General features: G+C 37.8%; 1 protein-coding gene across 2 annotated transcripts in view; it reads left to right on the plus strand.

Moving 5' to 3' along the window:
* Window positions 1-12,500, plus strand: part of LOC137992724 (ras-specific guanine nucleotide-releasing factor 1-like) — a 79,976-nt gene that overhangs the window by 23,319 nt on the left and 44,157 nt on the right. For both annotated transcript variants that reach the window (XM_068838212.1, XM_068838213.1), the window contains exons 5-7: window positions 10,925-11,178; window positions 11,806-11,885; window positions 12,475-12,500. The exon at window positions 12,475-12,500 is cut by the window's right edge and continues 51 nt beyond it. In XM_068838212.1, coding sequence (XP_068694313.1) covers window positions 10,925-11,178; window positions 11,806-11,885; window positions 12,475-12,500 — 360 coding nt within the window. The remainder of the gene's footprint in view (window positions 1-10,924; window positions 11,179-11,805; window positions 11,886-12,474) is intronic.

Here is a 12,500-nt window from a genome sequence, read left to right on the forward strand (position 1 = left end):
AGTACTCAAACTGTCCAGGAGGTGAAGTGAAATGAATGCGGGAAATTCTAATTATGCGTGCCTCGGTCTCGCACATAAAATGCGACTTTCTCGTCTACATGGCCGTTTCACTTGGAAGTGGAGATAATGTTTCAATACAAAGGGATTTGTAATGTGTTCGCAACCCGCGCCACACTTTCTCGGGACAACTTTACAGGAGACTCTACTTGTAACTTATGTAACGCCGAGGACCAAACTTTAAGTCACTCACTGATAAGTTGACAATGTGTTACCACCGTCAAATTTTGGACCTTTTCACAAAACTGGCTGCTGGTGAAAAAAGGTGGAAACATAAAGTTATCCACATACTTTAGGCTGGTATGATAGGACAAATCATTGGCAGGCATTGCATATCAATCGCAAAATATTCGCATTTTCTGAACAAGCCTTCGCGGAGGTGAATAAAACTTTCTGAGCTTTTTTTCTACTTATAGACCCAAGAGAAACTTGAAATTCTCAAAGAAATCGCGACTGCACATCAATCTCTGTCCAGTTATTATCGCAAGTGGGCAGTACTATATATGTACACTGTTTACGTAATTCTAAGTATACCTTATTATAGGAAATGCAACGCAATTTATTAACGCGATTTTACAAAATTCGCGTTAATTTAATGTTTCTTAATTATTGTCGATGTAAATTTAATGCACGCTATTATACAACATTGTTATTTAAAAGCATCTTTATTTCATTACAAAACCTTATTAGTTCCTCACTAGATCCATTTGAGCAACCCTAAAAGCTAACTACTGTAAATGCTTCTTTTTCTCCATGAGACATATGTATGTTGAGATTTTGTAAGTGCAGCAAATTCGTATTACTGCAAGAAACTGAGAGGCTTTGAAAGATCTTTTGAATTGATAGGGTCTAGTTAGGCTTCAAAATTTTCGGCTGTAAAAAAAACTTAGAAACACTGATCCGTGGACTTGTCTTGGAAGGTTTTATTAACGAAAGCCAAAACGCAGTGTGGCGTTCAGAAATGTAAAGTGCGAGTTCGCAGAATTATGAAAATCGCAGTAAGTAAAGCAAGTTGGTTATCGAAAAATTCGCGTTAATTTAATGCAATGTAAACCCAACTTTAGAAAAAATCGCGTTAATTTAGTGTAACGTGAATTTTCTTCGCGTTGTCAACGTGCATTTTTAATTTCCTATAATAAGATAAAAGTCTTATTGCACAATGTGTGTTAGTAATCTGGATTTTATTTGATTCTTTTATGCGGGGGACTTCGTTAATGTAGTCAGTGTGAAAATGTAATTTGTCATACTAGAGGTAATACATTGTAGCATGTCTGTAGTTACGTTGTGTAATGCAGTGTAGATAGTGTATTTGTGTCGTCATATGAGTGACTAAATTAAAAGAAATCTTAAGATCCCAATAACTGAGTAACCGAGGCAGTAACCTTGATTTGGCGCGTACCTGTGGGTACCTTGGGATGGCGCAGTGGTGACATCACTCGTCTCCCACCAATGCGGCCTGGGTTCGATTCCCAGACTCGGTGTTTGTTGGTTCTCTACTGTGCACCATGCACTGAGAGGTTTTTCTCCGGGTACTCCGGTTTTCCCCTCTCCTCAAAAACCAACATTTAACTTTATGAACGTTGATTGTTAATTTCAGTTTACAGTGTACCCAATTAGTGCTCCAGCGCTAGAACGACTAGACACTTGAATAAAGTTCCTTTCCTGTCATCTCAGTGCTGTGTTCAGCTGAAGCCTGTTTCTATATAACACTGCAAAAATAACAAAAACAGATTTTTTTCTCGTTTGTCGCTCCTTTTTCGTTAAAATTCCGCTTCATGATAGCTGGGACATTAAGAACCTGGCATGCACGAAGTGAAGTGACGTTTTCGTCGCCGTAGCCGTTGTGGTTTCTTAAACTCCCTATTGGTAATCGTATGATTTGTCGTGCAATTTGCAATAAATTAGCATGGCCAGTAAATTTTTGCAAAGACGAACAAAATTGGCGAGTGCGATTTGTAGTCTTTGAAAAAATTGCAAGTGCTTAGTTATTCCAAATTGTACGAGGAAACTCATGTGATTACGTATTAAGTAATATACATGGAAAAATAACATTCGAAATGGTTGAGCACAACTAATGCACCAATTGCGCCATAAATTGCGCTATCCAGGGCTCGTGTTTAATTGGCCGTCTGAGTTTTTTTTTCATAGACCAATCAGAATGCTTGGTATATTACTTCTATAACTCTTCTGCACTCTGTTACCTGGAAACTGCATTTCTCGCAGCCAGTCAGAATGGAGTATTTTTCATTACTATGTAATCAACATCGAAACAAAAGTGTTTTTTTTCTTCAGCCCTTTTCGCTTGGCTATTACATAAGTTCTTCACTTGCTAAACGTTTCTTGCATTTCCTTTTAAAAGCGTTTTTTAATGGTGCGTTTGTTTTTTTTTTTTTTTTGCCTAATGGATGACTAACTGATTGAACCTCCTGGTTCATCCGACGCTACGAAAGTTATTCATTCAATGCCAATTCAATGTATGGCCCTGCAGGGAAATTGAATTCTTGTCGTTTAGATCCTAACAAAGAATTAGATATCGAATTTTAATCCGATAATCCAATCCCGCGATTTTTTTTTCCTTTTCATGAAGTTGTCGATGTTTTTTGTTGCATAAACGGTATTGTTTGTTACGTAAGTCGTAAGTCTGTGACTTTTTTGTAATTGATAACAAATTTGTTATGAATTTAAAACGTGAAACGCGTTTGAAGGCTAGAAATGTGACCGTTGTTTATTTGTGGCTTGACTGTCCATTCCATAGTCTTTCCTGGTGACTTGACGATCGATTTTCACATCGCAGTCCAAAGATCTTTACATTTGAAGAGTTGTTTTGGCTCTCTTTGGTGTATCGGATTTAGTGGTACTACTTGGAATTCGCACGAGTAAGTACACGGATACATTCTCTACAAAAGACTACTGTTTATGCATCGATTCGTCGAATAAGCATAAAACTGGCTTGTCTTTTTTATTTTCATTTCATATTTTTTCAAATACGCATTAACACCGGTGCCATGTTGCGATTTATGTTGTGATTTCTTGTCTTTGTGTGTTTTCCTCGGCCTGGTTGAATGCTAGAATTAATCGTTTGACGAAAACTTCAATTAAATTACTTCCAGGTTTTTATTTGCTTCTCATTTTTAGACAGCTTACAAATACGTTCGAGGTTTTGAGGGTTCGATTCTTACTTTCATGACCATCAGTTGTTTTTTTGGTAATGGCATAGTTTTTGTTTACGGTGACCTCAATAAAGCGATTCACTCGAAACTTGAGTGAAGGAGAAACTTAATTACAAAGAAGTGATGTGGCCTTTTTTTCTTCTCGTAGTATCATTGTTCTTCCTGCTCTAAATCTTTCAATGTGTTTTTTTTCTGCGACTTTGATTTTCATTGCTAGCAGTTTGCGTCAATCATGTTTGGTATAATTTGGCCCTTACAGTATAAAGTTTATTTCCCGACATCGTAATTTTCCTTATGTTTTGCACCTGCTTGTCATGTTACATAAGATGTTGTAAAATTGATGTCTCTTCTTTGATAATGTGGAAAACACATTTTGATATTCTTTTGCGATATTACACACATATAAAAATAATTATTTCGCACAATTCGTCAGTTCCCAGTTTTCGTATCGACCATTCTCTCCACTTTATGTCCGGAAATGCAAGGGTAATCAGATACAATCCCAATTTTGATATCCAGCACAAAGTGTGGCTTTAAGTATGAAGCTCAGTTGTTTGGCCGCCCTCTTTCCGAGTAGATTCAGCCAACGAACTCGACATGCAGAGTCCATAAAAAAACATTAAACAGTTTCCTCAGAGAAAACTGACGTAATAAATACGTTTAATGCCCACTTGATTACTGAATCGTGGTTTTAAGTGATATTTTCTTTTTGTTTTGGCTTTGGTCGTGAAGTGTTATACGAGGTGTTCTAATGTAATGATTAACTTTCGGTAGAAAGAAATGCCAAGATTAATGTTGTGTGGCATAACCACACATATGATTGGCAAAATATCTAAAATCTTATTAACTCAACTGAACATTACTGTATCATTGCTTTTGTATTTTTTTTAAGGTCCCTGCATACATTATCACCTTACATGATCTTCTTGCCCTCACTCCTCATGATCACGTGGAAAGAAATACGCTGGAGTATGCCCAGAGCGTTCTGGAAGACCTCTCCACGGTAAGCCTCTGTAAAGCCTTGTCTGCCTTAAATACAGCTGCAAAAATTTACAAAATATTTAAAATGCTATTCTTTGTTGCATCAGACGTCACAATACAATAGCGAAACTGGCTTTTAGGATTTTGACTCTATTATTATTTAAAATAGGGCTCCATTTTTCTATTGGAGCCAACGTAGCCGTTTTATCACGGGAGTGCAATCAAAGAGTAGAATTCGCTATTTCTACGCAAATCCCATAATAAAATTCATTTTGGGGGGTTATTTGCATTAAAACAATGGATATCCAGTTCATTGAAGCATGATACAGTCCCAAGAGTAAATAATTTTGTATTGTTTTTATGTAAAGAACCCCCCAAAACGTATTGCATTATGGGGATGGGAAAAAAGCGAATTCACGTCTCAGCGGTGTTATTTTCAGAAGGGGCGAAAACGAGGCTTTCGGGTCAAAGTGAGAATGTGTCTATCGAAGGACTCTGTGATTTCGTGCTTCTTGACTGTTTTCTTCGCTTTTTTTCCAGTATTTGAGGTTTGTCTGGCCTCATTTTATCGTCACGGCATATGGATGTTTAACCGAACAATGTGCGAAACTATCGAGGGCAACTTCCATTCAACAGCTGTAGTTTCTCTTCTTCTGGGAAAAACGTAAATTCTAGATAGGAAATCTGTAGTTTTTTTCGCATTTCGCGCGCTAAATCTCCTACTCTTCTCAATGTCTGATCGAATGTTTACCCGGAAGACTCGCTCTTTCCTTCGCCAAATTTGTAGTGCCTGACTTATTAAAAGGAAACATTTGAGTATTTGAGAGGTTCCTTACATTTTGACGTCTTTATGAGGCCAGAGAGATCCGTATTGATCACTCGATGGAAGTCCGCCATTTTGGCTGTACTATAGAAGGCTTGGGAGCTAAGCGTGACGTCATTGCGCACACTTGTTTGAACGCGGGAAACTTGAAAAATGGTTCAGTGCGTTATTGTGGGTGTTCTAATAAAACTCTGACACCAAAAAAGTTATAAGTTTTCATCGTTTCCCTGTTTTAAAATGAAGTTCTTCTCAGAGAATGGGTCATCCGAATATCCAGCACTGTCACATCTGTTCGGATCATTTCGAACACTCTTGCTTTGAAGGTGTCGTGGCCACAGCGGTCAATGCGACAGTTACATGTAATTGATGAAATGTTAACTGTGTGACTCCATCGATTCCATTTACACCCAGTTATTAAGCTATGTTTTCTTTATTCGGGAGATTTCAGTGGCAAACCCGGCGCAAATTCAATCGCAACACTAAATTTTCCAACCTTTCCTCGGAAGAGTGGGCGGCGCGCTTAAAAATCTTAGTAAACGCAACGACATAGTTGTCAAATCGGCCGACAAAGGCGGCGCGGTAGTTGTTTGGCGGTCCGACCTTTACCTTTACCAAAAAGAAGCTTTGCGGCAACTTTCGGATACCTCGTTTTATGCCAAAATCCCTAAAGATCTCACTTCCAAAATCAAAAACTTGTCAAAGACACCATTCAAAATCTTATAGTTAATCAAGAATTACCGGACACTGCCACTAATCTCATCATCAACACCCCTAGAACTTCGTGCATTTACTTCTTGCCTAAAATTCACAAACCCAACAACCCAGGTCGCCCTATCGTTTCTGCCTGTAGTTGCCCCACCGAACTCATTTCTAGCTACTTAGACAGGATTATGACGCCTATCGTCAAATCTTTGCCATCATACATTAAAGACAGTACACACGCACTACAAATTTTCCGCGATTTCAATTTCTCCGGCCAAGACAAACTTATTTTCACCATGGACATTACATCTCTATACACAGTCATTCCCGATTTCAAGCTCGGCGGCGCAAATGGCCCCCCCCCCCGCCCCCCCCCGGGACATGTTGTTTTTTTTTCTGTTTTCTACGACGAGCCTTGTCGACAGCGGTACAACATTGATTAGGGGGGGGGGAGGGAGGGGGTATCCCGGAAACGTACTTTCTGGACAAGTTTTCTTTGCAAACAATGTGTGTGTCGTTGCCAGTGTGTGCTCTGTTGGCAAAGTGTCTCAACTATTTTTTCGCCGATTTCGTTTTTCAGAAAACTTCCTTTATACCCTTTATACGGGCACCTATAGTCCAGTCTGTCCGTCAATATGACCACATGAGTGAAAGACTTTTTACAGGTCTAAAAAAAAAATTGCGGATAGTTTATTATTCTCGTTTTCGAAAAAAAAAAATGCGTTGTCCTGTGCGAAGCGAAGATTGTGACGTAAGTGCAAAGGACCACTTTTCACTTTTGCCTTCTTTATATACGCTATTTGTCAGTAGCGTTAAAGTATGGATTTGTTAAAGGGTTATGCCTCTAACTCCAATCATCATCAGAAGAAGCCGATTTTGTTGGTCGAAGTGGTGTCGCAGATGAACGCGAAACAGACATGGTGGCTGTTACAGCCGGGGAACACATTTACTTTCCACGCTCAAATTGCTATGTCGGTGCAAAAAGACTTTCCACCTTGTTGTCGCAGATGCTTTGCAGAGCTGGTTTTTGGGGGGAAATGAATTTTTTGGGAGTAAAGAAACAATATTTTCTCATTTTTACCACGAGTAACCACGAGTAACCACGAGTAATAAAAAAGATTATTATAAAAAGATAATGTAATTATTTACTTGTTATGGTTACTCGTGGTTACTCGTGGCCACTCCGCGGAGTTCCTAAAATCAGAGTAAAAGCATGTTGTTTGCTACAGCACTTTTTGCTGCTCTTTTTAAACTGTCCCATTTATATTTTAAACTGTCTTTGCTATTTTTTTTTCCTCTTTTTATGGGTCATGTCCCTTGTAACAAGTTGAAATGGAATTATGGTGAATTTCAAAAGGGAATGCTAAACGTCACGCAATGTTCCGAAAAAGTATCACTTTATTCAAGGTATGTATGTCAAATCCAAAACACTGCACAAATCGTCTTGAAATTGTCATTATTTAGTACGATGTCCTTTCTCTCAATAATAAGCGTTTGTGGCGTGAATTTAAACTTCGCTGCGACGTTCGACATCCACATTTTGGCCGTTGTAATTGACGTTCTCGGTAGTGATTACTTTTTTTTAAAATTTCTCTTTTTTTAGAATGCGGTACATCGAAGCCCGTGAGATATCACACTTCCCTGACAATATCATTCACTTTCCGCCCTTCGCAAATAGATGGCAAGCGTTATACATGCTTAGCCCATGTTCTCGTAGAAAATGTTCGATGTTGAAATGTCTGTGTGAAAAAACCATGTTCGACACTGAAATGTCTGCAATCATACCAGTGACTGCTACATCACCGTAATAAAAAAAAATGTGATTAATATATGTTCTGATTCCTATATGACATGACAACGCATAAAAACGCTATATTGAAATGTGTATATTTCATATATTAAAAAAAAAAAAAACGCTTATCAGAAGTCGTCATTACACTTCATACAAAGTTTTTTTTCATACAGACAATCGGCGTCAAAATTGTTGAGACACTCTTATCCTTTAGAGTCGATTTCAAGCTCGGCGGCGCCCCCCCCCCCCCCCCCCCCGCACCCCCCGGGACAATGTTGTTTTTTTCTGTTTTCTACGAGCCTTGTCGACAGCGGTACAACATGGATTAGGGTGGGGGAGGGAGGGGTATCCCGGAAACGTACTTTCTGGACAGTTTTTTTCTTTGCAAACAATGAATGTGTCGTTGCCAGTGTGCTCTGTTGGCTCAACTAATTTTGTCTCAACTAATTTTGTCGCCGATTGTCTTTTTAGAAAACTTCCTTTATACCTTTATATACGGGCACCTATAGTCCAGTCTGTCCGTCAATATGACCACATGAGTGAAAGACTTTTTACAGGTAAAAAAAAAATTGCGGATTCTCGTTTTTATTCTCGTTTTCGAGCGAAAAAAAAATGCGTTGTCCTGTGCGAAGCGAAGATTGTGACGTAAGTGCAAAGGACCTGTCTTTTTTGCCTTCTTTAATACGCTATTTGTCAGTAGCGTTAAAGTATGGATTTGTTAAAGGGTTATGCCTCTAACTCCATTCATCAGAAGAAGCCGATTTTGTTGGTCGAAGTGGTGTGGTGTCGCAGATGAACGCGAAACAGACATGGTGGCTGTTACAGCCGGGGAACACATTTACTTTCCACGCTCAAATTGCTACGTCGGTGCAAAAAGACTTTCCACCTTGTCGCAGATGCTTTGCAGAGCTGGTTTTGGTGGGAAATGAATGTGAATGAATGTTTTGGGAGTAAATAAAAAAGAATTTTTTCATTTACCACTCATTTTACCACGAGTAACCACGAGTAACCAGATTAAATTAAGATTATTATAATAAAGATACTTGTTAAATTATTTACTCGTTACTCGTGGTTACTCGTGGTTACTCGTGGTTACTCGGGCCTCTTCCTCCGCGGAGTTCCTAAAATCAGAGTACAGTTTTTTGCTCTTTTTTTTGTCCCAGGAGTTTAAACTGTCTTTGCTATTTATATTTCCCTCTTTTTTTATGGGTCATATCCCTTGTAACAAGTTGAAAATGAATTATGTATGGTGAATGCTAAACGTCACGCAATGTTCCGAAAGTATCACTTTATTTCAAGGTATGTCAAATCCAAAACACTGCACAAATCGTCTTGAAATTGTCATTATTTAGTACGATGTCCTTTCTCTCAATAATAAGCGTTTGTGGCGTGAACTTAACTTCGCTGCGCGTTCGACATCCACATTTTGGCCGTTGTAATTGACGTTCTCGGTAGTGATTACTTGCGTTAAAATTTCTCTTTAAATGCGGCATCGAAGCCCTTTTTTTTAGAATGCGGTCATCACTTCCATATGAGATATCACATGGCAAATGACAATATCATTCACTTTCCGCCCTTCGCAAATAGATGCAAATAACATGTTGGACAAATGTTACATGTTCATTTGCAGAATTCATTTACTGTGAAATTAAATTTAAAGATCAGCACCGAAACTTGAATAAAAAGTTTTTATTGCAATCCTAAAATTAAAAAAAAGTAATGGTTAAGTTTTCTTCCAGCTGGATTTTAGGAAATAATACATCCTTGACTGAAAAGGTTTTGTTTTGGTGTTATGAGCTTGTCTGCAAGCCAATAAATTTGTTTACATTATCAGCTGGCAATCTCTGGGACATAATTTTAGTAGAAAACTGTGAGGGGTTTATGTACTCAGTAATAAAGCGAGATTTGCTTTTAGGTTTTTTTTTTTTTTGCAACTCTTCGAAAGCAAAAGACAGTTGAGGCAAGAGATGGAAAGAGAGTGAAGAAATAAAAAATATCACAGAAGGTAATATACAACTGTGAATTTGTTCATGTGTCTGTCTGAGACATCGTCGCTTACAATTATCCCAGATAAGGGCAATAAGCACTTCAAAATAACCATTCATGTCATCAAACTGATTTCAGATAAATGATATTTAATCCCTGCCTTAAGACGCGTAAAACAAGTTAATGAAAAGTTAATCTTTTTGTATGCAGTTATCAGATTTGGGTAACAGTCTCCTGAGAAAATTGCTTATTTTCAATAATTTCTAGCCGGACAATTTTTGTACTAACCCTTGTCAACTGAAAATCATGACTAACTTTAGAATATTTTAACTTGGAAGTCCTTGCCATGCATGTAATGTTTACATAATTAAGATCCTATTATATGTCATCTTTTAAAGTGCTACTATGATTAAAAAAACTCACCTCCTTTCGGCTTTCAGATTTTGAAAGTGTGTTTGTACATGTATGGCCAAAATTTTTGAGCTTTGATTTTTATCCAAAGGCTTTTTACATTGAGTGTGAGTTTTTAACTGACCAATTGGACCACAGAGGGTTGTATCTAGGGAAAAGTGACATCATTTATTCACTAGCTTAAAATTTCAGCATGTAAATGCAGCTTCTTATATATGCAAAACTCGAGTTTACAAGTCTGAAAGCCCGAAACTGCCTTGCTGCATATTAATTCAGTCACGTACATGTGCGTGAATCTTTGATGCCAATTTCTCCTCAATCCAGCTCTCTCAAGATTTCAAAGTTAGTAATGGTGGACCCTTAAATAGGAAAATTCCTGTTAAATAAACAGGTGCCTTTTTTAAATCAAGGCGTATAACTTGGGTCACTTCGTGTTTTGAAAGAAAAAGAAGAAATGATTTTTGGTCGTAGTAGCACGTAAGTGTCTCCTATATGAACCCCAAATGAAAACTCTTTTATAGAGTAAAAAACAAACTCAAAAATCAACTGAAAACTCTTTGTAAACTTGGTGACACTTCCACAGTAAATTAAAATTAATATTGTATTGGGCATTGAAGTATGTTGAGAACTGATCACCTTAATGGATTTTGTAGCCTCTATAAAATAAAAGTTAAGCTATATTGACTCTAATATGGACTTCAAAATTGAAAACTTAAATGTTAAATTGAGTGTTGAAAGCAGTATGTACAATAATATCCGTTTGTCTGTTGGTTTGTTAAGATTTTGTGATGATGAGCTAACATATGGACCACCTTCTCAGCCAATCATTGGCAGAAGCAAGACCAATCATGACTTGGTTGCAGCCTTTATTCCGCTTTTCTCCGGTCGCAGAAATTTGCTTTATGATAATTGGTTTATTTCAGTGTTTGTGTCTGTCACGTGACTGGCCTAAGTAAAGAGGTTTGATCTAAAAAACAACAAACTGAAAATCACTTCTTAACAGTTCAAAGTCTGATTCGAGGCTGGCTTTGCCGACGTCGCTGGCACAGTATCGTGCAAAATTACATTCGATCGCCTCATGCAGAGAGTATGCGTCAAAGGAACTCCCTCTGTTTTCAGCTGGTGGAAACTGAAAGTGAATACGTACAAAATCTCTCCACGCTTGTGTCGTGTTTCTTCAGGCCTCTTAAAATGGCTGCGAGCTCCAAAAAGCCTCCATTAAGCCATGAAGAAGTCAGTTGCATCTTTCTAAATAGGTATAGTAATAAGTCTAAAGCTAGATATGAAAAATAAATTAAATAAAAGCCCATGAAACACTTAAAATATATCCTGAGGCGATAAAACTGATAAAAAGGGTGAAACTTAAGTTAAGATAAAATTGCAACAACAAATTTAAAAATAACTATTGGGAGACGGTAGGGGTATAAAACTTTCTAATTTGCAGCCTCGCTATATAGGGATTTAACTTCGCGAAGAACTTATCATTGATTGCAGAAACATAAAATGAATGAATAACGATTAATCATGTAACAAGTGACATTTCAGTAACACTGATGTATTTTCTCCTGATTTTAAGCATGGGCCACGTTTATGAGACAAACTCGTAAAACTATAAATAAAAGTCTTTCAGTTCAGTTGAGATAAAGATAAAGTTATTGCCATGACTCACTTGAAAACTATCACGGTTTTGATGATATCCTCAGTATGATTTGAAAAGCCCAAAACAAACCAACAGCAAAGATATGTTCCATATGGGGTTATGATATATTGATCTCGTAAGCACATTACCCTTATTGCTTGGCAGAGCAATCACATCATTTTTATCCGGGGGCTGCTTATTGGAAAATTGGCGTTTTTGATTGGTGTTTTTCCATTAATTGCAGTGAAACAATTCTTTTTTTGCATCAAATCTTTCTGAAAGGGCTTCACACCCGTATGGAAAGCTGGCCTACCTTAGTGTTGGGTGAGTATAAAGGTTACTGATTTCGCTGTGTTGGCTTTCAGTGACGAGTACTTTAGAGATGTTTAAGGCCTTTTTGCGTGAAAAAAAGGACAGCTATCAAACCCAGCTTGGCCCCCTAGCTTAAAAATATAAAGAAAACGCTTCTGAGGATGTGTTTTTGTACTTTAGTTTTCCAAGGCGGGTTTTCTCGTTTGCCTCAATTCAGAAAAACACCAGCTTGCATGCTTCAACTTGGCGTTGTTTCAAAATTGCGAGTTTCCATCGAATGATGCATTTACGGCAATTTTCAGCGATGGCTTTGAGCATTGAAACACCCTCTGAAGACTGAGTAGTTTTAAGTATTGTATACGAAAAATGGAGGCATTATTATATCCATTCGATGCACTTAAAAAAATTGCAGTAGAATGCATGGTCTTCATCGAAACTCTCTTCAATTATACTGTGGCGGTGTAATTACTTGAATGACCAATAAGAGGACTGGAGTATAAAAATCTAATATCAATTATGGGTACTAGATTTACGAAAGGGCGTCCTTTTACGGAAACTACAGTAGACATGCTATACAATATGCCAAGTGTTTATTCAACAGGTGACTTGTTTGACATGTTGTTGCCA

The sequence above is a fragment of the Montipora foliosa genome, chromosome 2 (assembly GCF_036669935.1).
Source record: "Montipora foliosa isolate CH-2021 chromosome 2, ASM3666993v2, whole genome shotgun sequence".
NCBI classification, from domain to species: Eukaryota; Metazoa; Cnidaria; class Anthozoa; order Scleractinia; family Acroporidae; genus Montipora; species Montipora foliosa.